Raw genomic sequence first — 24,267 nt, forward strand, 5'->3', positions numbered from 1 at the left:
TCCAAATGAACCAAAAAACCCCAAGTATTTATACACAGGACAGGGTAGAGGAAGAGTTGACACTTGCTCCTGAAGGGGAAAAAAAAAATATTAAAAAAAATGGTAACCACTTGCAACTTCTTATCAACTGACCTTGAAAAAGATTCAAGCTGTACACTATCTACAGAATTTTCTGTTGATTTACACCACCTTCTTTTTCTATCCCAGATGTAAAGATACCTACTTCAACTTCTCACAATACAAAGCATTAATATAATAGAAAGTTGGAATAGTATATACGAAATATAGTCCTCTATTGGATTTTTACTAGCAAGATTATGAATTTAATTCTTTGCTAAACTATTCAACCACAAACATACCCATTTCTGAAAGAGCATTTGTGAAGTCTAGTTCTCCGTTCTGCTATAAATCCAATTTGGATTGAAAATATGTCCCAAGTGCTGTTTTGCTGGAGGTGTGCTTACACTGAATTAAAACTGAACATTACAAATCAGGATGGACTGAAATATCTGAAGACCATTCTCTTGTTGGAATTTTTACATGAGAGGAAACAATCAGCTTTTAGAGCTTTCAGATTTGGGAGTTATATATAAATATACATCAACACAAGGATTAAAACAAAAATGGAAATACATGTCATCTTTCTTGTAAGGTTTTTCCAACAACAAAAAGGAGTTTTTCTGTGCTATTTATACTATCAAGACTAGGTTAAGAATAGGCTTTAAATACTGTACTTCAGAAAATATCAGAGGGGAGGGGACTCTTACATAGCTCTTCCATATATATTCGTTTTTTCCATCTCCTAAAGATAACTCAGTGAGTAAGAATCTTAATTTACTTCTTTTTTAATACTCTTCTTCCCCACCCCCTTTTTTTTTTTTAAGGTGTTGAGGTTAGAAGAACTCAATCATCACTCCAGTCTAAGATGACAATAACCAGGTCGTACACTACTGAATATAAAACTTTCGCCTCCTGAAATCTTCAGTTGCAACTGCTATCTGGCTGATACAGTTTACCATTCAGAAAATGAATATCGTCCTGTATTTTACCAGTCATATATATTCAGATCCCCTCCCACACACTGAAGAGAATGATTCTGAGGTAGTCCATCAATTTTCTCCCTTTTTTGAAACCATGGAAAAGAATTCTATACGGACTGTTGCTGAGAAAGCCAAGCCAAGACTTTTGGCCTCTATGTAGCCCACCCATTTTGAGGATAAAGCCTTTGGGCAGCACACAGAGCACAGGCATTTCATTGCCTTCATCTGACTTTGTAAACTCTCATCTTCTGCTTGGCACACTCCTTTGGTTTGATCATTCATTTTACTTTAGCTTCAGTTTCTTTTTCTTTCTCTCCTCTTCTGCAAAATGTGAATTGTTTGGCAATGAGAGATTCTCTCTAAAGTTCATTCATTATATACCCATGTAATGATTCCTGAAATATCTTTTGCTTTGTAACTACTCATACAGACTCATAAAAAGCCACTGCAACAACATGGGTTTGGCTATCCAGAATTCACAATGGATGACTGGATAATTTTCAGTGTTTTAATTCACTGGATAATTTTCAGTGGTTTTTTTCCTGTCTCACATGGAATGTTCTTACTACTAAATCCAAGAGAAATTCTGGTATAACTATCAGAAAATTAAAACTGCGTCTCTTATAGTTTGCTGTGCAAATAATGGAAGAATTTGCTTGGAAAATTTGCTGTGTGATACAAGACATCCCCCATGAAATTAAAATTTTGCTTCAATTTAGGACATTTTAAACCACATGTTAGAGCAAAGTCACAGAAAATCTGGAAACAACTAGATTCACAACTTGGGTACCATTCACAAAACCACAAGGAGGAAGACACTGGGGAACCTGTTGTCCTGTTTATAAAGGTACAGCCAAGCCCAGGGGTGAGGACACTTACATGATGAAGGTTGGGCAGAGACGCAAGGAAAGGTGTTATTCGTACCAGTCGGGGCACACGCACTGAACATGGGTTGCCCACCTCTCCAGCGAGCGTGTTAATCGCTCTACTAGAGGCAATTCTGCGGTAGGCCTCCTTCAGTCTCTGCTCTGGAAGCTGCTCTCCCTTTGGATGAATCAGTAAAGGAGTATGGCACCGGAAGAAGGCAAACCACTGCGTGCCTGAAGGCTACGGCAATCAGCATGGGAGGCACTACTGTTGGATTCAAATCCTTTTTTTTTTTTAAACTTGCCTAATTCAGGGCATGGAATGGATGGGCTGTAGGGTATAAGAAGGGATGACTTCACCTCCTCTTTGGTTATGTGATTGGCACCAAATTCCACTTGCAAATCTCGCCTGAGAAACAACCAAAAATCTTTTGTCTCAGAAAAGCTGAAGGCAACCACATCCCAAGCGTTTTCTACAAGCAAGGAGTGCTGTCCAAAGGAACCTAGATATATTCTGACAATGCATTTCTTTGGGCCATCAGCTGCTGGGAAAAAAAATATCACTATAATGTAAACTTCTTTACAATCTAAACAATAATTAACAACACTGAAATGGAAATGCAGGGTATAATATAGATTCAAATGAGAAAAAAACAAAATATGACCTCTTCTCTACTGCATACTATATTCATTACATTAAAAGAATGAAATTTTAATAACTAAGTGATAAATGTTAAGCATTGTCAGAAGTCATATTGCACTGCTTTACTGTACCCCCTCTACTGGGCAAATGTTAGAAAGCTTCACCTCAAAACCAAGAAAGAAAAACATACTAGCAGTAAGTAGCTGCAAATGAGGAGTAAGGAGCTGCTGACCATACTAAAACACTAGTAGTGTACAGACCAAAACCAAACAACATTTAATGTTCATGTAGAAATATACCTTAAATTCATCCACTTAGATTTTTTGACAGCTGAATGCTAGAGGTCAAATTGTTTTAAAAACATATGCTTACATATATGTTGCTTAAAATTAAAGAAAAATCTAACATAGCTCTGTAATTTTCTATTTTTTTCATGGCTTTTCACAGTAAGAAAGAAACTTGGGATGATATATGTTAACAGCAACATTTCTTCACTTTTCTATAGAGAAAAAAAATTCACACACATCACAGAGAAAAAAATGGCTTCACTGATCAGCCATTCAAGCAAAAGTGAATACAATTTACAATCTATTTTGTCTTCGTTGAATTCAAAGACAGACTTCACTGTAAACCGCCAATTTACAGCTCTCCAGCACTTTGTACTCCTAAACAAATAAAAAGGCAAAACCAGAAGAATGCCGCCCGCAACAAGGGACTCCTGAGAACCCTGCCATTTGTTACCTGCACGACAGAAACACCCAACAGAGGATTAATGTATCTGAAGTGGGAGGCAGAGCCTCTCTAGGATGCACACCGGACCATCACGTAGCCAGCAGCGCGCCCTGCCCTGAAGAGTCTGTTGTGTCAGTTACGAGAAACCACCACCATTGCCGATAAAAGGAACAACGAGCAAAGGGAAGAGGTAGCAGTAAGGTGGAACAGAAAGTTGCACGACAAGATGTGTGCCTTTTTTTTTTTTTTTTAAGTACAGGAAAACAAAAGGGTCAGGGAATTAGTGCGTTTCTCCACCCATATGTTTAACTACTCTCAGTGTATAGTCATATTGCGGTTACAATGATACTGGTGTATCTTGAGAGATGATTTTAAGATGAAGAAGAGCCAGCTGTGGATGAACTTTACTGCACAGAGAGCAGGAAGTTACAAAGATGTAAGCACAAAAGATAAGCAGGCAAAACGATGACAGTGGGAAGAAAAAACACAGGAATGTGCCAGCAGCTCCAGTTACCAGCTGTAGAAATAGTAAACGCTTTGCATGGGAAGAAGGCTAATGCTAAAATGAAGTCACACTCCTTTCTGTACCTCCTGGTAGCCTCCCTCAAAGTACATCAGGGCCATAAGGTCAAGAAAAAGTTTTGTCTCCATCTGGCCCTGGGGAGGAGCTGCAAGACAGAACTGCCAAAAGACTAGCTGGTAGTAACCGTCACAGGAGCTGCCGAATCTGGGATGTTTGGGTGTCAAGAGAGCTTTGTACATACTGACTTGAATTTTTTCCCTGTGCAGACTGGCTGCTTGAACATGCCCTCTCCTTCACCCTCTGCTTCCTTCACTGCATGCCTGCTCCCCGTTTCCTCTCCTCCCTTGTCCTTCAGCATCACTTCTTCAACTCCCCTTCCCCATGGAATGGCACAAGCTCTGGATACAAAAAAGCACGCCTGAAAAAGAGGAGAGAATGTCATCCCACGCACAACCAAGGCAAGAAGCCTGACACGGCGAGGCACAGGCTAGGAAGCGTGGAAGAGCTTGGGACAAAGCAAGTGAGAACAGAAGGTGAACAGAACGTGGCTGCAACACTTCAACCAGAAGCGTGCCTGAATTAATGTTCTGGAAACACAGAGTGACAAAAAAAGCCAGATAGGGGAACTACAATAACTACACACGAGCCGTAAAGGCAAGAGGAAGGGTGTTTTACGCTTTAAAAACATGGGAAATCCTTACAGCAAGCAAGAGCCCAGGTTCTGAAATAGTTCCCAAATTAAAACTGGGAGCCAAAAGGCCACTGTCACCTGAAGGGAGATGGAGAAGTGTACCCAGGACAGACCTGCATAACGGTAAGCGTTTGATGCACACAGATGGTTCACAAGGTTATACTTAGATGAGGCAAGACTCGCTATCTATTGACAGGGATGCTTTAGAAAACAACTCCGAAGATTTTAGATACTTCTTGCTTTAAACTGCTCTTACAGGAGCATGTTTCACCCCACAGACCTGCAGGGGCAACAGCTGATCGTGTCTCAAGTTAGTCTTTAGAGTATACTCTAATTAGTTTGCTTAATTTCATTCACACAGGGTCTTAAGATCTCACAATATCAATTAAGATTTCAGGTAGAGGAATTTTCAGTAAAAGTTTTCTTTCTTCCTTCGAAATAAACATGTCTGTCTGAGTCTTAACTGTTTGCTTATTTATGCATTCCTTTTGTTTCTCAGACGTTAATTTTCACAATTTTTTTTTTTTTAAACCAGCAGCTTCTCTGCTGAAACTACATCAGACACATTAGGATGAAAGCAGTTCCAAGACTGCAAGGAACTGGACAACTAGAGGAGCAATACAAAGACTATGACAAAAATACCTATCTATCAGGTATCTATATCCAATATAGACAATACAATATAAAATCCAATATGTAAAATCCTCTCACAGACCTAAAGCACAAGTTAAAATTTGGAATAAACACTACAAATTTGTAAATAATTACTGATCATAATTTGATCCCAGACATTTTGGGAAAGTCTGCTTTAAAACAACGGCTTTGCTGTTATTCTGTGCTAAAAAAAGGCATTAACAAGATCTCTGATAAGGCCGGATTAAAATGAAAAAATACACATATATTAATGAAACTAAATGACAGAAAAATACCTTGTGTTTTTCCTTTCCTCTTCACAAAACAGCATGAGCACAGAACTTGATTCTGGATCAATTTGTGGGATTAAATTATTGAAACATACAAGACAGAAGTATAACTTCAAGTAAAAAAACCACAGAAGGCAAAACTGTGTCGATAACCCACCCACTATTAATATTACAGATTATTAATTACTAACAACTTAGCACTGTAGACATTTAATTACAATATTTAGAGAACAAATGTTGGCTCTGATGGTTTTAAAAATGTTGGTTAACTTTAGAATGCATATGAAAAGAATCCAACTTTTCATCACAGCTGAATGGCATTTACAATGCCTCTTAACTTTCTGAATGTCTATTTTGTCCTTGACTGACTCTGGAGAGGAAGTCCTTAAATAGCAATTCACATTCCAAATGTGAGCATTCAATTCCTAAAGTTCTTAGTGGTCAACTACACAGTGGTCATGCTTTCAGGACAAGGTCACAAACAAGTTTAAGTGTTTAGATCACTCTAAAAGCTTTTAGGACCTTCTGGACAATTGGGGTTTTGTTGGTTGTTTGTTTATTCTTTCAAATAAAGGAGACTGAAATGCCTCTTGACATCAAGGTTTTGTACTCTTTCATAATCCAGTGTTCTTCTGGAAAACCGTCATATCACAGCTGGTATAGAAAATGCTGGTCCTGTAACACAAAAGTCTCTAGTACAGCATATGATCCATGTGGTGAGGTCTATTCCACCTTCCAGAAGGTTCCTTACTTCAGCGGGTACCACCCCTCATACCTGCAGAAGCCTGTACACAATGGACCGCTCAGCACAATTAGGACCCTGAATTTTAAGTCAAGACATCACAAATTACCTGAACTAGAAACCCAAACAAATACTGAAAACAAAACCTGAGGTACGCTGTAAAACAGTATCACTGAAGTGCTATTGCTTGCATGGGTCACACTGTTTCCTCCTCAGTGCATTCCAAGACCCAAAGGACCATTATGTTCAGAAGAGAGATCCTGGAAGAACTGAAAGGTTCTGACATCAGAGAATTTAAACTAGCTGTGAATCTCATTGAGGGGGTATGACTCATCTCTGAGGTTTAAATTAGATTATCAACCAAGTGAAGCAGCACAGTAAATCTACAATAAAAGACAAATGCCTACAGGAAAATAATTTTTGCCCCTAGTGGCAGATGCTTGAACTTTAAAGGATCTGAGACTAAGCTCTTTGTCTAAGACTTCCTGACAGAAAACAATCAAAATAATTTCTTTAGTTGGTCCAGCTTTCCTCCATATGCCACATGGAAACAATATCTAAACCCTGTAAAAGAAAGTATATTGCCACTTCTAAACCAATTGAGGATCAAACAATTTACAGAAACCAAGACTTATTTTGCTGACAATTAAGCTCTATCACCAAGACTTGAGATTCAATGAAATTTGACAATTGTGAAGAAAGAGGCTTTTGTCTGAGTAAGTCTGAAGCATTTGGAAGAATCAACAGAAAATCAGAAGACTGAATTAGATCGAAGTATCAGAGCCTTTGAGGATAGTCTATAATTCACTAATTAAAACAACTGCCTTCCTTGCTCCGTTTCCTCTCTGAATTGCTCTGGTATTACACCAGAAAGGCATACAGCAAGAGGCAAATTTGGTCTAAGGAGCAAGCGTTACACCCATCACGCTTCCTTGTACAATAACAGCATACTGTGTCCATCCTGCTGGTCAAGCTCCATTACGCAGAGCCACCGTCCCTTTAAGATCAGATGAAAGACAAGTAAAAATCACTGCTGTACACCAAACCCTAGAGGTGTGAAGGGCCTTTTATGACTTTTTTTTTCCACGCTGAAAGCCATCACATTTACTCTGGAGTAATTCAGATACAACCCAAAGACATTTGCAAATTCTAGTCTATTCTAGTGCTGGAGGTCACTAGCTGGGATAATATTCTTGCATCTCCTCATGGAGTCAAAGAATGAATATATTCTTCTGTTTTTCCAAGGGCCATAATACTAACTTATTCTCCTTCTGCCTGTTTAATTGAAAAATTACAGAAGATTTCTATTCAAAACACCTCCATGCCTACTGTACAATTAATAAAAAGTAGTCAATAAGCATTTGAATGTCTTGCATCTCACGAGAAGCACAAACAACAGAAGCAGAGCACAAAGGTAGCAACAAATTAAGCGGTGCTCAAAGCACTACACTTTAAACTGAAAACATCTCAGATTATTGTAGAAACTCAGGATTTTGCATCTCACAAAACGTTTGTGTCTCTATTAAAAGTACACAAAAATACTGCTTTATTGTGTGGCTAAGATGGGAAAACAATTAATGAAATCCTGTTTTTTCCACAGGAATGTTCCTATTTTATAAGCAAACAAACACTTCTGGAAAGTGTCAGATTGGACATTTCTACTCTCGAGCACTCAGCAGGTGAACAACATCATCTGTATAAACCCTCATAATCTTTGAGAAACACTTATTTCTGAACAATCACTTCGAAACACTGTTCCTTAAGCCTTCGGTAGTAGCTGAGCAACACTGGTTATTAAATTCAGGTGCAGCAGAGTCTATTTTTTCTTATCTCAATTTAAAAAAAAAATGTTGGGATTGTTTTTTTTCATTTTTTTCTGTTGTGGATTTTTGGGGGTTTAAAAAGTGGCATTTAGTGAACAGCTTTGAATTCAATACTAAACCACACTCATAGTTCAATTATGAAAAAAAGATCATTGTCACTACGTATTTGGAATATTAAAACTTGTCAGCTTTATAAAAACCTCAAGGCACTTCCTTCTCTCAAATTTGGTTTTATTTTGAAAGCTCTCCTTAGATAAGATTTCTTAATATTAGAACAAGTCTACTATAGCTAGTTTTCTGTTGAAAATACTGGGGGGGGGGGGTAAATGTTCTCTCTATATTGTTACTTCAATAGAAAAAAAGACAACACTTCTAAAGCTAAAACCATCCACATTTAACAATTCTGGTGCTTTCAATTTGTAGAGGTTTCTGCAGGTATCTTTTGTCCTAAATGAGCATCAAATATTTTTTATTCTCCAACTGTAAGGGAACATTAGCTGACTGAAGGTAACTACTACCAACTCTTCCTTAAACCATTTTACCATGTTTTAGTCAGGAAATACCAGAAATATTCTGGAAGGCTAACAGTAATTGTTTACTTTTGGCTGGTTGTTGAGAGCAGGAGGAGGGAGAATTGCTCTTCTAAGAGCAGACTGGGGATTGAAGTAAGGGAGAAAGGAAAGAATCATTATACTAACCATCAGGCAAAGCATAAGGGTTTTATATATATACATATGCATTTTTAATGCATATTTTTATATATGTATGTGGATATATATAAAAACAATTACTAAAATTATTGTTCATCCATTTACATTAAATTTAGCAGTAAATTCAGAATATTGATGATTTTAAGATACCTATCCTTAAGCATACAGGCAGCTAGGCACCCTGAGCCCCCACACTGCAGTGGGTAGAAAAGACAGCTCTCCTCCAGCGAGATTTAGAGTAAAAGCCTAACATTAGTGCTCTCAATAATGCCCTGGAAGAGCCTGCCTCTCTATCACGTACCTGGCAAACCTAGGCTAATGTTAACCTTTCTGAACACCCTTCTTTGCCTGGTCATTCCTCATTATACATACTCTTCAAACTAGAATCCTAGAAAATAGATATAATCACTGATTTGAAGAAGTTTTATTATTTTATGCCAGAAAATTGTGGATTTTACTCACTGAACCCTTAACCTCTATTACTGAAAGGATAATCTTACCATAACAAAAAGATGCCGTTTGTACTGTATACTTAATTATTTAACCAAGTAAGCACCATACAGCAAATCTGGTCTGAACAGGCATAGGAACCCCAGAACTTCAGTTTGTTTTTTAGCTTCTCTTTCTGTGAACTTAGGCTCCTATCTCACTAAAATTAGGCTCCTATCTCATTAGGCAATGCACAGATTTACTGATGTTTACAGGTCATAACAAAAATAGACGGTTCCTCATTAAGTCGCCCAGTATTAAGGATATATTCCCCTATTTCAGTGAGAAGGAAGAGAAAGTAACCACAAGTGATAGACAGCAACAGTACTTCAGTACTTCTGAAACTGTCCATTATTCTATGTAATGAGAACATTAACATTTCACTGCGTACAAAACATTTCACATTCTAAACCCAATCTCTCTATGTGAAGACAGACACCACTTTCTCTCTGAAGACCAACATGACAGATTTTAAATACAAAATAAGTGCACTGGAAGAAGAGATGAATGAGATCGTGTAAAGTTTATTTACATCTTTAAATGTTTATATTAAAAAGGAGAGAGGGGGAAAAAAATGAACACGGAACAAACGTCCCCGGCATCTAATCACTTACTGTCCTCTGGGCATGTCCTAGAAAGGATAGGGCAGGAACAGTATTTCTCTACGAGAAAATACTTATAACATCTTAAAAATGGATGTAGGAACTTTGTCTCAAAATTTAGACTCAACTGTATCTATTTTGAGTTGTGAACATTAAACTGATGAACAGGAAATTATGCTGAGACATGAACACAGGGACAAAGGAACGTGTATTCCCAATGAAGGGAAGCTTACCGCAAAGCAGAGGGGTTTTTCTTGCCTACGCACGAATTAGCAATATTCCGCATTGCATCATTTGCATATTAAACAGACAGTAACTTCATTGAGAAAAAACAGGTTTACCACACACAGAGAAATCTCAGCGCATCTCCTAAAATGAAAACCGAGCAAGAGAAGACTTAGGCCATCTATCCTCCACCCATTGTACCTTATAATTGCCAGCAATAATGTCCATGTTCCAAATCTTCACCTTCTCAGTTTTCCATGCACCTTCAGATTATTCTGCGCTCCGTGCCCCAACACTAACACAGGCTAGTGAAGATTTATGCTTGAAGGAGGGCAGGACATATGCAGAAGACACCGGAAAAGGGTTAGGAGAGACAAAGAGCAGCATTCCCAGACACAGAAAGCAGAGGATAAATTCAGGTACACGGTGGGTGAAAACTGACAAGAACCATGTCGGTGGACAGAAAAAACACGAACTTATGAAGAGTTTAACTTTAAACTTCCTTTGAGTTTACGAATGTCATAAAAGTTGCACAAGTGGCACATGATAAAAGCTCAAGTTTGAGGAGTGTTCGTGACCTCTATATTCTTTTTTTAACTGGCGAATCAGGAAGAATGAGGGGATGCTACAACTAGAAGACAAGCAGATCAGTAGCCATTTGTGAGTCTTCTATGGCAGCGAGAAGTCCAACACGGAAACAAAACCACCACCTTCGTGTAAAACGCATTTCTACTCTAAACCAAACAGTTGAGAACGAAGACTTTGACACCCTTCTCCCATATACCAGTCAGCTTAGCTCGCTTCGCATGCTGGCTCTGAGAATTCAATTTCCTACCCAGCATTAGATGAGTAACAGCTGAAGTAGCCTCAGCTTCTCCAGACATTTAGGAACCTCACCACTCCACAACCTCTTGTTAGGGACCACCACTACTCAATATTCTGCTTAAGCCAAAATCAAAAGGTATGGCAACAAAATCCGCAAATGAGAATCACCTAGGAAAACGTTCAACAAGAGCCCAAATTTAAATGAACGCTAAAACAAACCTCCATGACCCTGCAGTTTCACTTTCGAAGCTGCCTACCTCAAAGCTGGTATTGCCAAAAGCAATAACTAATGTCCATTACATACTATTATTTTATTTACAGAACTACTGCCCAGTAACTAATTTAAAAAAAATAAAAAATAAAAAAAAGTGCTTCGTGTGTTTGACGCTGTTTTAAAACACTTTGTAAAGCTCTCTTGCGACTGGTAGTTGTCAACATATACAGCTTGTCATAATGCTGCCTCCTCCAAATACAACATTATCTTACCTAAAAGGACATGAAAAATCAAATCCTGAAGGAGGTCCTGCATATGTATTCACATGCATACATAACAAAAAGCCTCTGACAAAGTACCTACCAATTCTGAGAGAAAAAAAGAACACCTGGGGAAGACAGGGTGGAAGCAAGGAAGTAATCTTGTCTTGTACTATTCACAAATCGCTTAGTAACTAACTCTATCAAGTTTGTATGTTTTAAACTGAACAGCATACTGAAGTAGAGCTCAATTCAATACCTTTGCATCCCTAACTGTTGATTTCTATCCTTTGGTTTTTATTCTGGATTCCCAGAACAGGCATATTCACATACAACATCCATTCTTCTCTACACGAAAATTTTAATTTTGGATTGAGAAGTGCCTTTTGTTTCCAAACACTCTCCAAGATCACCACAGGCACAAACTAATCTCCACTTGTTGCCTGCATCTTGCAGATTATGCAATCTCAAAAAAAAAAAAAAAGAGACTAATTAAAACACCCAGATGCTGCAGTGCAGATTACCTAGGATCATCTGGGAGAAAGATTTCTGCGCAGTGTAAAGCAGAACAGTGCTAATGAAATGAGTTTGCACTGTGATAGTATTCTTTTTATTTTATTTTACAGGCATTCTGTTTAAAAAAAAAAACTCCAAAACATCAAAATAAGCTGTTTTTTCTGCCAACACCACAGTGGTCCAACTCTGTCCATTGTCCGTAAGAGTCAGGAATGCAAGGATATAGCACAGGGAAGAGCCCAGAAAAGCCAAGAGGCTGATGGGTAGGGCTCTCACCTGGGAAGGGAGAGCCTCGTGTCCAAGGCCCACACTAAATCGGAGAGGGAGGTGATCTGGGCTGTCTTCCCACGTTCCACATACATGCTTTCACCACCTGGCTATTCATTAACCCTGCCCTGCTCTTCCCCAGAGTAATTTTTCTGGAAATGCTTCTGCCTTGTTCCAAGGTGGAACAAGTGGGGTTTTGATCAGTTTTTCCTCATTTCTCAAAAATGCCCATTTCCCACCCAGAACAGGCATCCATGAACTGAAGAGAGGAGGTCCTATCCATGTGGCGCCTCCAGTCCTCACTATCCACAAGAGTCACAGCAGCATCCAGCAATTTTTAAGCAGATTAAAACCAGCAAAAAAGTATATATTTAAAATAGTTATTATCAAGACCAAAAAACCCCTCCATCCTTCAGATTCTCTCCAATAGCTTCTTTGCAGCCGCACCACCTCAGCTACGCCCTCTTTTTAAGCCCCTTGCAGTTTTTCCATCGATATTACAGCAATCTCTCCCTCTGTTTCCAAGTGTCTCCAACCAACATATCCTCACCACAAATCTCATCAGAACTGTCTGCCGTCTACGCGAGACTAAAACGTAACACTGTTTTTACCTTCCCGCTACCCCTGCGGGAAAGATACGTCTCTGAGCAGCCCCTGTGCAGTCTCCTAAAGCCAACACTTTTAATTAGGTTTCTCTGTCTTGGTCGACTCCTCCGTGCCCCCTTTTTGCTTGGCTGAGGTGGAGCGAGAGCAGCTCTCTCTGTAGTTGCTTTAGCAAATGAAAAAACTAGACTTTGCAGTATCTGGGCAGGTCAGCATACGGTCAGAAATGAGTTTCGCAGCAGGCCGTTTTCCCCACCGGGGGATCTTAATGTGAAGAAGATAGAAAATCTCTGTGAAGGGACATGAAATCTTGTGCCAGGAAAGCAGCAGACTGCACTTGGAAGTGGCTGTCAGTACAAACTTCGTGCTGTTTCCCTATCAAATAATGTCCCGTCCCCTCCTACAAACAGCTTTTCCGCAAACCTTTTAATTTTATCTCCGGTATTAAGCGTAAAAATGGTGAGCAGACTCGGTGAACTGAAAATGTAATGGGCTTGTCTCATCAGTTTACAGCCAAGTTTCATTCAATTATCATTGCAGAGAAAAATAGGATAGAGTTGAATTGAGTTATGCTAATAGATAATAAACGTAAATGTAACTCCAGAATACTATTTACTAACTTTAAAGACTACTCCTATAGCAATCAACTTTATAAGGTTCCTGACAGAATCATAATGGTGATAAAACACATGGAAGCGTAAGACTATTTAAACTCTTAACAAAAGCCATGATAATAGTAACAGTAAATGAGCAACTCCCACAAAATATCATTTAATAATCACACCCTGATAAGGTTTGAAGTACATATCGCCATTGTTGCATGAAAAAACATTAAAGGGTTGGTTTTATTTTTTTAAACATATGTAGCAACCTAACAGGTTTTAATTACCACACCTACTTCAGTGACAAGCTGTTCCACTCAAACACCCAAACATAATGTTTACAACGTTGTGTGGTCATTAAGGATCTTGATGATTGATGGAACCTATTGTGTTGCCATCTTAATAACAACAAATGCAAGTGATTACCAACACGGAAGAGAGAATCTGTGTTTTTATTTTACAACAAAAGGCTGTCCTATAGGGACTTTTCAACATAAACTAACAAACCTGCGCACACGTGAATGTGCTTTAGAGCTTGGCACAGAGAGTAAAAAACAAAGCCTCTGCTGCTTTAAGGACAATGTATTTTTTTGTATTAGCTTAAGAGAACAAGAAAGCTGTCAAAAGAGCTGGTATAGTTTTTCACAATCCCACAGAATTCATCTTGACCACAAGGAAATATCCGAAAACTGCATCAGAAAGATAGCATAGATCTTGTTTCCGAAAAAAAAAGAAAGCAATTGAGTCATTGAGTCAAATCGGAATACAATACATTTTCTGGCATCGCCACTGAATATTTATATCACTGATGAATGAGACTACAAACGAAATATTTTAACATGAAGCTTTGCCTTGTTAACTGCATGATATGCCAAAACACCACCTACTGTAAATCACAGGGTTTAAGACCAGTATTTCTTGTTTAAACATGCTACTTGTTCAGCAGAATCACTTGTGTGAACAAGCATACATTAATGTACACTAACTAGAGCAGTTTCTCTACCCAACTGATAGAGTGTAATTTAACAAGCTTGTTATCAGCACTGTAATTTTCAGGCTGCTGAAATATCATATTTGTTGCAAATATTATATGGTTTAAATACTTTAACAACACTACCCATTTGACGCTTCTGTCAGATAAAATGCAGATAGGCACTTGTGCATTGATGAACGTGCTTTTAATTCTACAAAGAAACTTTCTCTGTCAAATTCTAGGTGTTTCAACAGTTGATTTATGAACACCATAATTAAAATCGTTATGCCTTAAAGAAAAACAAACTCTTCATTAAAACAACAGCTTTCTTTCACGTTTTTGTCTTTTAATATTCAGAGTTTGCTTTTATATGCCTGCTATTAGTTATCAGTTTGACATGTCATTCCTGGCTGTCAAGACAGGAGAATATTTCTCTTTATAACCTGGTCAAACCTCAAAGTCGGTAAGCACCCAAAGGGATCAATGTTTATTTCTCAATGTTTATTTCCAGCTTCCACAAAGCATTTGTAGGAAAAAAGAAAAACCTGCTAATTTAACTGGTATAGGACCACCATCACACAAACCAGTGCTTTCAATTTCTAGGAAGGCCAGAAATGCTGTAATGTCTGCTGCCTTCTATGAACTGACAGAACCAAGAATATGGAGAGATACAATTAAAAAAAAAAAAAAAAAAAAAAAAGAGCTAGATTTTCATACGTATTCCTGTAGCGGTTCTGGTTCAATTTGAATTTTAGACAGACCTCTGGAGGGGGAAGAGATTCCTATTTTATCTGAACAAATTCATGCATATCATTCATTCATTCTTACAGCACCCATCCGCACAGCAGCAGCAGATTTCAGTTTCCTAAACTCAATGCAGTTCAAAATTACACACAACCTCCACTCAAACTACCATTACTGAAAGTGATGCAGTTACACATTAGCATCCCTTCTCTAAAGAAATCTCTGTCCCCAAATCCCAGAAAAGAACAATTCATTTACAAGCTAAGCAAGTAATCTTGAATCAAATCCTGAAGCCTGTCAAAACTAGAATCTCCTAAACTATCAATAAGAACCTAATTTCAAAAGAGGGAACTCAATTCAAGTCACTGCTGCTGAAGTCTTGGTCCCTTTTGCCTAGGTTTCTACCAAATTAGTTTCGAAATGTTACAAACATCTTGAAAAGAAATTAAAAGGAATAATGGCTAAAGGTCTCCTCCTTGATGAGACCAAAGCATCAGACTCTATAGGGTTATCTGACTTTTGGCCACTCATTACAAAGCCAACAAAGTTCCTGAACTCAGCACTACATGAAGCAGAAAAGCTTACCATGTAAAAGATTAAGAGAAAATATTACACTTGCAAATAATGAGGACAACTGAACAGAATCACATTACAATTGCACAGTGGTGAGGTTGAAAATTCAGTCCTCAAATATCATCTCTAAAAACAGATAAATTTTGTTATCCTTCTAACAAGCTGTTGTAATGCTGGACTGGGATAAAACAGATCATGCTGCCCTCTTGTGCTAGATGTGCACAGCAATCAACCCCTTTATTCCTGCAAGTGACACATGAAGAGGAATATATAAAGCATTCACTATGAAGCAGAAAACCTCCACGTTTTCCTCCTTACAGACACATTGACACACATGCAGTTCCCTTACTGCGATGTGGACAGAAGAGAGAAGGACGTTTCAAGCAAAAGAGTCAAATTCTACACCCCCAAAAATAAAGCAAACAAGTTTTGTCAACAGACTAGTCAGATGTGATAAATCCTAAAATACAACCACACAATCTATAACTTCCCATCAAGCTTTCACTATAGCTGTTTAAGTGATGCTGCATAGATGTCTACTGACAAATTTGAATTTCAGTCATAAATATCAGACCATTCTTTCTGAATGTCAGATAATGCAGTAAGATTTAGTCACTTAGGATTATCAGCTCCATAGGGTTAGGTTAAGTGCTTAAGGAAGACACAGTCGTTTATTAATACAGTTCTTCCAGTGTAAAACATCCTTAAAGCAGTAACATCTAACAATTTTTAGATCAATGCCATATTACAGAAAGGTGAAATCTCTGTACATACAAATATTTTTGGGTGGGAAGGGAGAAAGGAGTGGGGTTTTCATATTCCTCTCTGTCTCTGCTATGCAATCCAGGTTCCCAAAATATATTCAAATTATTCTATCATCTGGGTAAGACTCTCGTTATTATTCCCTTTACAACCTTCCCCTCCCTACACATTGCTAATGCAATCTGTAAAGAGAGATCCTGGGCTCATGCCTAAACTGATTCACAAAACAATTTTTTTAGAAACAAGTCATTTCATTTATTCGCCACTACCGACTGGATCTACACTGCTGGGAACCGACAGACATGTCATGATTCACCACGTATTTCCATCTCTTAATGTTGACTCCCTGACGCTGCTCATTAGTCTGTTCCCCCACTAGGAACTATCAAGAGCTTGGCATATCGATTTAAGTTTCCTTCCTCGACTTTGGAACATGGATCACTGTGTGTTCAAAATAATGACCATGGCATTTTTTAATTGCCGATTATTTTTAAGAGAAATAAACGAGCAAAAGTCAGTTCAGCAATTGCTTCTGCTAAGGTCTTAGGGAGCTCACACAAATACTGAGAACACACTGGATGCTTAAATGACAGATTTGTCACTGCAATATCAGCTTTGCTAATATGGGACATGATAACTAATAGCTTGGCTTGGCTATTACAATCACAAGCCTAGAAAAACGAGCCTCCTATAATTTCAATTTCTTTTTAGTACATTTCTCATAGTCTTTAAAAGAGAAAAAAAAGATGACTTCTACTTAAAGAAACCTCACCCCAATGCAAGAAAATAGCATCTCAAGTTCTAAAAGACAAACATGCCATAGAACCCCAAGTAAATCAGACAATGAAACATAGATGTTAAAAACAGAATTTCAGAACTGCTACATGCTGCAGTTCTGAACAAGAGAATCATCGCACGTGTCATCCTTCCCCTTTTCTTTTTTCCTTTTTTGAAAGATGCATAGATCAGAACAGCAGTACCTTTGCATGCTACCATGACCAAAAGAAATACCAAGGGAAAGAAATATATGCACACTGAAGTTAATCTTCTGAGTATCTGCTGATAAATAGAAACACATATCTGTAAGTCATGACAGCGTGTGAACACCAGCGATACGCAGGTTTTATGAATGTCACTTTTACAAAGCGCTGCTAATTTCAGCTTCACAGTACGTTACAAAGCAAACTGTTATTCCTCTGTATTGTCCCTATGTTTACTCTATAGTATAGTATGTTTGTTATGATGAGCCACGCTTACAGGCATTCTTCCATGATGATTATGATTATGTATACCCTCAAAAATAGTTACTGCATATGCTATCACACAAAAAAAGAGTAAAATCCCTGTCTACGTGACAAAAAAATCCATCAGCACTACGATTTCTTGTATGTGCTCTCACTAGCTCTCCACTAACCTGTCTCCCGAGCTTATGCCATCACCTCTAATTCCTGCAGTGGCCTTGAATTTACACTACCACAGACTCACAGTGTAAGCAAATCAGCCTTCAACTTGTGCAGTTGCAGATTATTTTTTCAAAATAGGAAATTGTACTTTTCATTCATCATATTACTGACATGAACCTTTTCTCCGCATAAATATTCTTTCCCCCTGAAAATATTACTAATTTTAATAACTACTCTAAAATAATAAAGCCATCCCTATACAACCTTACAATCATTAAACAGCTTCTGGAACTATGAGAACAAGCCTGTGTTCCTTTCTTCAAGGGACTGAAGGCCATCAGATTCCTGTTTCACATCTCAGACTGGCTATTAAATCAGTACCACCACACTTTGCCACTCTCTTCACTCTGCTCCAGCTTCTCTCTCGTTTCTTTTGAAGAAAATAAGATCTGGATTATAGTTTAAAATTGCATCCTTTACGCTTTTCTCCATTTTGGAAGGATAGTAAGCTACGCAGTTTCTCAAGACCTGTGAATTACCACACATGCTTAAAATTACTTTCTTATAGGACACGTCATTTTTGGGCTTAAACTTTCAAAGAAAAGCACAAGAAAGGCATCCCCAGAAAATGCATGCATGTACATTCAGCATATGGAAGAGACTTAACCAGAACACCAGCAATGCAACCAGCAGGTCAATGTAAAACAATGTACAATTCATTTTTCTGTAAACTGCAGTTGAAAAGAGTAAGACCAACCATCAATAAGCAGTCAGTCTGCCTTAAATTTTAATGAACACATTCTGATTTAAAGATTTTAATTAAAAGAAGCAAAAAGCCCCCACAAGTGTGCAAAAATACTGCAAGTTCATAATTCCCAGAAATAGTATAGTTAACAATCAATGAGGCAGATTAAACATTAAGGGCATTTTCACTATTAAACTTACCTATAGGATTTCTGTCATAAAACAAGACAGGAGCTTTCAAAATGGATTGAAACATTTTGTTGTGCAAAGTCTGACCAGAATTAACGAGAATTTGAAACACCAGAAGACTTCTTATTATGCCAAACAGTATTGTAGCCACTGTTAAACCTGAAATTAAAAAAAACATGGACAGAGCATGCATACAGATATGGATCTTCCACAAGGAAAATAATTTAAAAATGAACTAAAACCAAATTTTGTTGACTTCTGTATATAGCAAGAATTCAAACTTAAGCCTAGGGACTCAGACTGAGCACAGAACATGGACATCTTATATTTGTCACTAGCTTCAGTTACTATCATGTCATCGATTTAATCAATTTCTCTTTTTCGGTCTGAAATAACTGGTACTTTACAGAAATACAGGAAATGCCTGTTAACCCATAAAATAAATCTGTATTAAAACCTCCTGCATAACAGCTCTGCTAAGAAATTCATTTCACAGTGCCGTGTGTAATTGTGGCTTGCAGAGGTCACTGTGAAGATTCAACATTTGCCAGCAGGTATTAGCCAAGTAATACATACATGGCTATTTAGAGACAACCTTGAGTTATTCTCAATCAGCCCAAACCACTCATGCCATTCTTCCCCTTGTAAACCACATCAAATCATTTAAATTATGTGTATTTCTTTAACACAGTATAAAATGCATCCCTCATGCCATGTGAAATAGAGCCCTTCTAGGGAAATGGTCTGCAGGCTGTTTGTCTTTCTTCTGGGCACATCTCCACTTACAAGACGGGGGTGCTACAGGGCAAAAGATGGAAATAAAGAACGATGAGATTGCTGCTGCTCTGTTTGCTGCATGTAACCTCCAACACACCCACCCAAATTCCGAGTTGATGATGACGAACAGTGAAGGTATTAACCTGGTATCTGGCAGGGCTTTGGGCTCCAGGTGATCTGCTCCAGAAATGGAGCACAGCCACAACAAGCTCAGCCCTTGAGGATACCCTTAAGTTAGACCCTAATTATCAACATAAAACATGGACCAATTCTAAGGACAGGTTAAAACTGGACGCAGTTCAGGTACACCCATAGTAGCAGTGGGGAAAGACTGAGGTTTTAAACTATATGATGTGGTTAAATCAGTCAGCCATTCCATGCTGCTCACTGCTGTATCCTCCCAGGATGCAAGAAAACATTTCACTACTTGATTTGTCTGCTCGCAGTTTATTGCCTATGTTCAGCACAGTGCTGTCTTTAAGAAAAAAGCACGTGGCTGAGATGAGAGCTTGTTTGCCTTGTCTTGACTCCCCTATTCCAGGCCAGGTAAAAGAAAACAACTTTTCCAAGAGTAACTGCACATACCCAAATAGGAAAGCTGGGTCATGCAAAAAGAGAGCAGAAGAGGTACTAAGCGAGAGGCTGTGGCAGAAGCCACGCCTAACAGCAGGCTGTGGGAGCAATGGGAGGAGAGGGAGCGTGTCCTGGGAACCTCACATTTCTGTAAAACTTCATTCAGGCTTAGAAGCCACTGGAAGCTGCTGGCACGACCCTCACCAAACACATCACCTGAAAAAAACTGACGACTGGGGAGAAGAGGCAGGAAGGAGGTTTACTTTCAAGTCCTTCATCCAGTCTGTCTCATGCCAAAGGTTTTTGCTTTCCCCATTTACAAGCTTACCATCTCAGCATGAGAGAGACAAGGACTCTTTGCATGCCCCCTTTATAGAAAAGGTGTGGAACTGGCACCTCAGTTCTGGCCAACAGGGTTTCCCATTAACAGAAACTTTACTCTTCTAAATCTTTGTCTCATAGAAACAACACGGACTAGGAAGGAACTACCATGGTGATGGTTTTTTTTTCCTCCAAACACTGAGAATCAGAAATAAAAATGTTAAATTATTTTTTATAGCTTCAGAGGTTATAGAAAAAGGTAAGTTAGATTATTATGTACTTCATATGAAATGTACTATCTTTTTGTAACTTATTCAAATTCACTTACAATTTTAGTAGGTAAATCAATGCTGTCTGTTCAACTATTGCAAATATCTCACTAAACCATCTGAACACTTCAATATAAAGGTAACTTTTGCTGTTCTGCTATCTGGAACAAAATTTGCCTTAAAGGATAAAATTTTCCGTAAGGTGGTTTAGGTTACATGGTCAGGAAAAGCCAAGTTTGCCACATTTAATCATACTGTGCGGTCCACTGGAATGGCTCATGAAATAAGACCTTCCACAGAGAAAAAACGAGCCAAGTTTATCTGGCTCCTAAATTGTTGCTTCCCAGGCCAAGTACAATACTTTCTGTCAAGCACTTAGATAACACGGATTCCCCCAAAAAAACCCAAAGAAAAAATCCTCCACCTATCCTCTCACCCATAAGAGATGTTTCTGAATACATTCAATGCATATTCTTCTGGTGTTCCACCTGTTTTCTCAGACCTATCATTTACATCTCCACCAAGAAATTACCACGCCATACAAAACTGTGCATCACTAGAAGTGCTAAATGGCAGAGTCTGGGAGCGTATTGCTACACATGACTTTTCTATACCAATTTTTACTACATTTCAGAGCCGTATTTCAAGCTGTTTGGATGCCTCAATACAAGCATCTGTGCCCTTTTCTGGATATTCAGAAGCACATGACTACCTATTAAAATATATTGAAATGTTTTTTAACATCCTGCTTTGCATACCCATCTAGCATGCTTTATAAAAACTGGTTCTTTTGCTATGGCACTTCAGAAGGAATGCAGCCAAGCCAAGTTTTAGAACAGCGCAGAAAGAAGAACATTTCTAATCCCTCTTGCCCATCCATATAATGACTGAAGATTTAGCTCAATGACCTATTAGTATAGACAATAACCACAACCTTACGCTGACTGAGTTTCTGAATACTCAATTCCTCGTTTACTTTCCAAAATCCAGGCAAAGCAAATTAAGAGTCTGCATTCAACCTATTTCTTCTGCTAGATTTTTAAATTTTATTTATTTCAATTAATTTAGTCAGGAAGCAAGACTCAGGCTCCTAATCTGTTAAGACACTACTCGGTTACTGCTAAAAACCACATTTCCCCACATTGCCGTTGCTTCGCATCTCTCAAAACCGTTTATTGTAATAGGTCAGATAATAAACAGTCAGACACACACAGATGCATGTGTAATTACCTGCATAAATTCCCAAATAAAAGGTAAGGTCTAGGCGTTCAGTCTCATTTGCTCCATTATTTCCATTTGTTGTGAAATTCAACTTTTCTTGATGATTTGCCCTGCAGAAATGCATACAAAAGATAATGATCATCAGATCACATTCTACAAATATTCATGAGTACATTTAACTGTTTCTAGATTCAACTCTGTTGGAACCTTTAGTTCAAAAGATCCCATGTACCAATGTTGTCATGCACGACACTATGAGCAGAAGCGATCACAGGCTACACTTCAGCATAAAGTTTAAATGTTTTTCCACATACAAAATAAGTGAAGATCAGAAAAAGATCAAGCATATTCTGAGCATTCCTAGAACAGGGGTTTTCCATCCTCCCACCTATACAACACTGATTTCTACCAGACAAACAGCACTTGACTGAAAAGACAGAAATGGCTGACCAGTTAATATCATCAACTTACCAGTACGAAAGCCACCAGTCCTGGAGCACATATGCCACCTTGAGTAAAAGAGGCAAATACAAGAATCATCTTACAAAATTAAAAAAAACACACATTAGAAAATTAAATTTCTTTGCTATTCTTTCATGTTCTCTGGGAAAACATCACATATTCAGGAAAGCATGCCATCCAGACTTTCAAGACCAGCAGCAATTTGCAAAGCACATTAGAAGGTGCATCAGAACCCTCTACAAAGAAAGAAGTTACCTTAAATTACCTTACCTGATAGCAAACTAAAGGAAAGCAATATACTTACGCAAACAAAATATAGTGGCTCTTACTAATGTATGTTAATTGCACATTAAAGAACGCATTTTTTTCAGTTCCTAAATTTGCCACTAGAGATATTTCAAAATGCTTTTTGATTAACAAACTTTCTGATGTTACTAGTCCACAAATTTGTGTTTATGGGAGATAATAACCAGAAACAGGGTTGAAGGAGGATGAGAGAAGAGAGGGAGGGAAAAACTCCTACTGCCACTTTCCTTCTGTGCTGAGAGGTGACTACAAACTTTTAACAGGGTTTTTTATCTCAAAATACACCTCTGTTCATGTGAATTTCAAGTGGGCAGTCTACTGCAGAGCTTTGGTCTTGCTCAGCTATCTTCACAACAGACTCAGTTCAAGAACAAGCAAACACAAACTAACGTGTCTAAATATACAGACTATATTTTACAGCTAAGACCAATCACTTCCATTAAATTAAGCTTTCTCAGCAAGAAACAAGAGAAAAACACAGTAAGGTATCTTCATGCAGTTTCCTCGGCCCACCATTTCTTTCAGTAAGTTTCAAAATAATTTTCCTTGTTTAAAAACTCTTCTACGTACCTGCTACAGACCGCATTACTACAATATTACCTATTCTCTTCCTCGCTTTCTTCTTCTGCTAAACAGCGACCCTCCTTCTAGCCCTTCTCATAACACACCCTTACCAGCAGACAAGGTTTTCTTTTAACATTTTTGTTAGACTCCCATAATCCAACCTCTTTACCCTCCCTGAACTGAAAACATACTGATTGTTCAGAAATGTTAAACGCTATTTTATACACCTCATGATTTTGTTCTCTATCTCCGAAAATTAGACTGGCTTATAATTTCCATGCCATGCTGCCAGTAAAATAATTCTTTATTGAGGTGTTAAAAGGGTTGAAATAAGGATCAGTGCAAGATCTCTCAATGCTGTACTAAAACTCCATGCTGATATATAAAATTTGATGAGTATACTACAAAATTATTAAAGAACACAGTGTTGCCAAACATTCTAGCTGAAACATCACAGTAACAAGCATACACTGTTTTAAAAAGAAAAAAAAAAAAGAAGAAAAAAAAAGGCAAACCCAAAAAACATTCAGTTCTATTTCTGGCTCCTGAGAACTTACCTGTGCCAAAATATTGAATAATAAAAGTATAAAAATCACAAAGTAGTTTGCTCCTGCAGTGAAATATTTTCTGTAAACCTTAAAGTTTATTTGTCCTTCAGAGCGACTCTCCTCGGGCACTGCAGCCAGTGCACTTTCAGCCTGAAAAATAAACGCAGAACAAAAATCATCAATCTTGGAGTTACAGATTCAGAGTAAGCCACTTGAAAGCCATAGTTCAGAATTAGTAAACAATTAAAGAGATAACTTTAGGTTTGACAAAAAAAAGCAGTCTCAGTGTTGTAATACTGAAAAATCTACCCTGCAGAATGACACTGTGAGGATTTTGTTTTGCATTGCATCACAGTATGCAACATTTCATTTACAGCCAGAAACATTTACTCTAACTGCTAAACCAGGTTTTTCTTTTCTTATACACTACCTTGAATTGTAACAGCTCTGAAAACTCAGGCTTTGACTTGGGAAAGATTCTGTTTTCAGAACGAAAGTGTGTGTAACCCTTCCTTTTCAGAAAAGTATTTAAAGTAAATACT

At 38.1% G+C, this 24,267-nt stretch overlaps 1 protein-coding gene across 3 annotated transcripts in view; it reads right to left on the reverse strand.

Moving 5' to 3' along the window:
• Positions 1-24,267, reverse strand: part of ABCC4 (ATP binding cassette subfamily C member 4 (PEL blood group)) — a 156,310-nt gene that overhangs the window by 75,610 nt on the left and 56,433 nt on the right. For all 3 annotated transcript variants that reach the window (XM_075423797.1, XM_075423791.1, XM_075423805.1), the window contains 4 exons: positions 23,735-23,875; positions 22,317-22,354; positions 21,855-21,955; positions 18,697-18,843 (listed from right to left, as the gene is read on the reverse strand). In XM_075423797.1, the coding sequence (XP_075279912.1) occupies positions 18,697-18,843; positions 21,855-21,955; positions 22,317-22,354; positions 23,735-23,875 (427 nt within the window). The remainder of the gene's footprint in view (positions 1-18,696; positions 18,844-21,854; positions 21,956-22,316; positions 22,355-23,734; positions 23,876-24,267) is intronic.

Source organism: Opisthocomus hoazin, chromosome 1 (assembly GCF_030867145.1).
Source record: "Opisthocomus hoazin isolate bOpiHoa1 chromosome 1, bOpiHoa1.hap1, whole genome shotgun sequence".
Lineage (NCBI taxonomy): Eukaryota > Metazoa > Chordata > Aves > Opisthocomiformes > Opisthocomidae > Opisthocomus > Opisthocomus hoazin.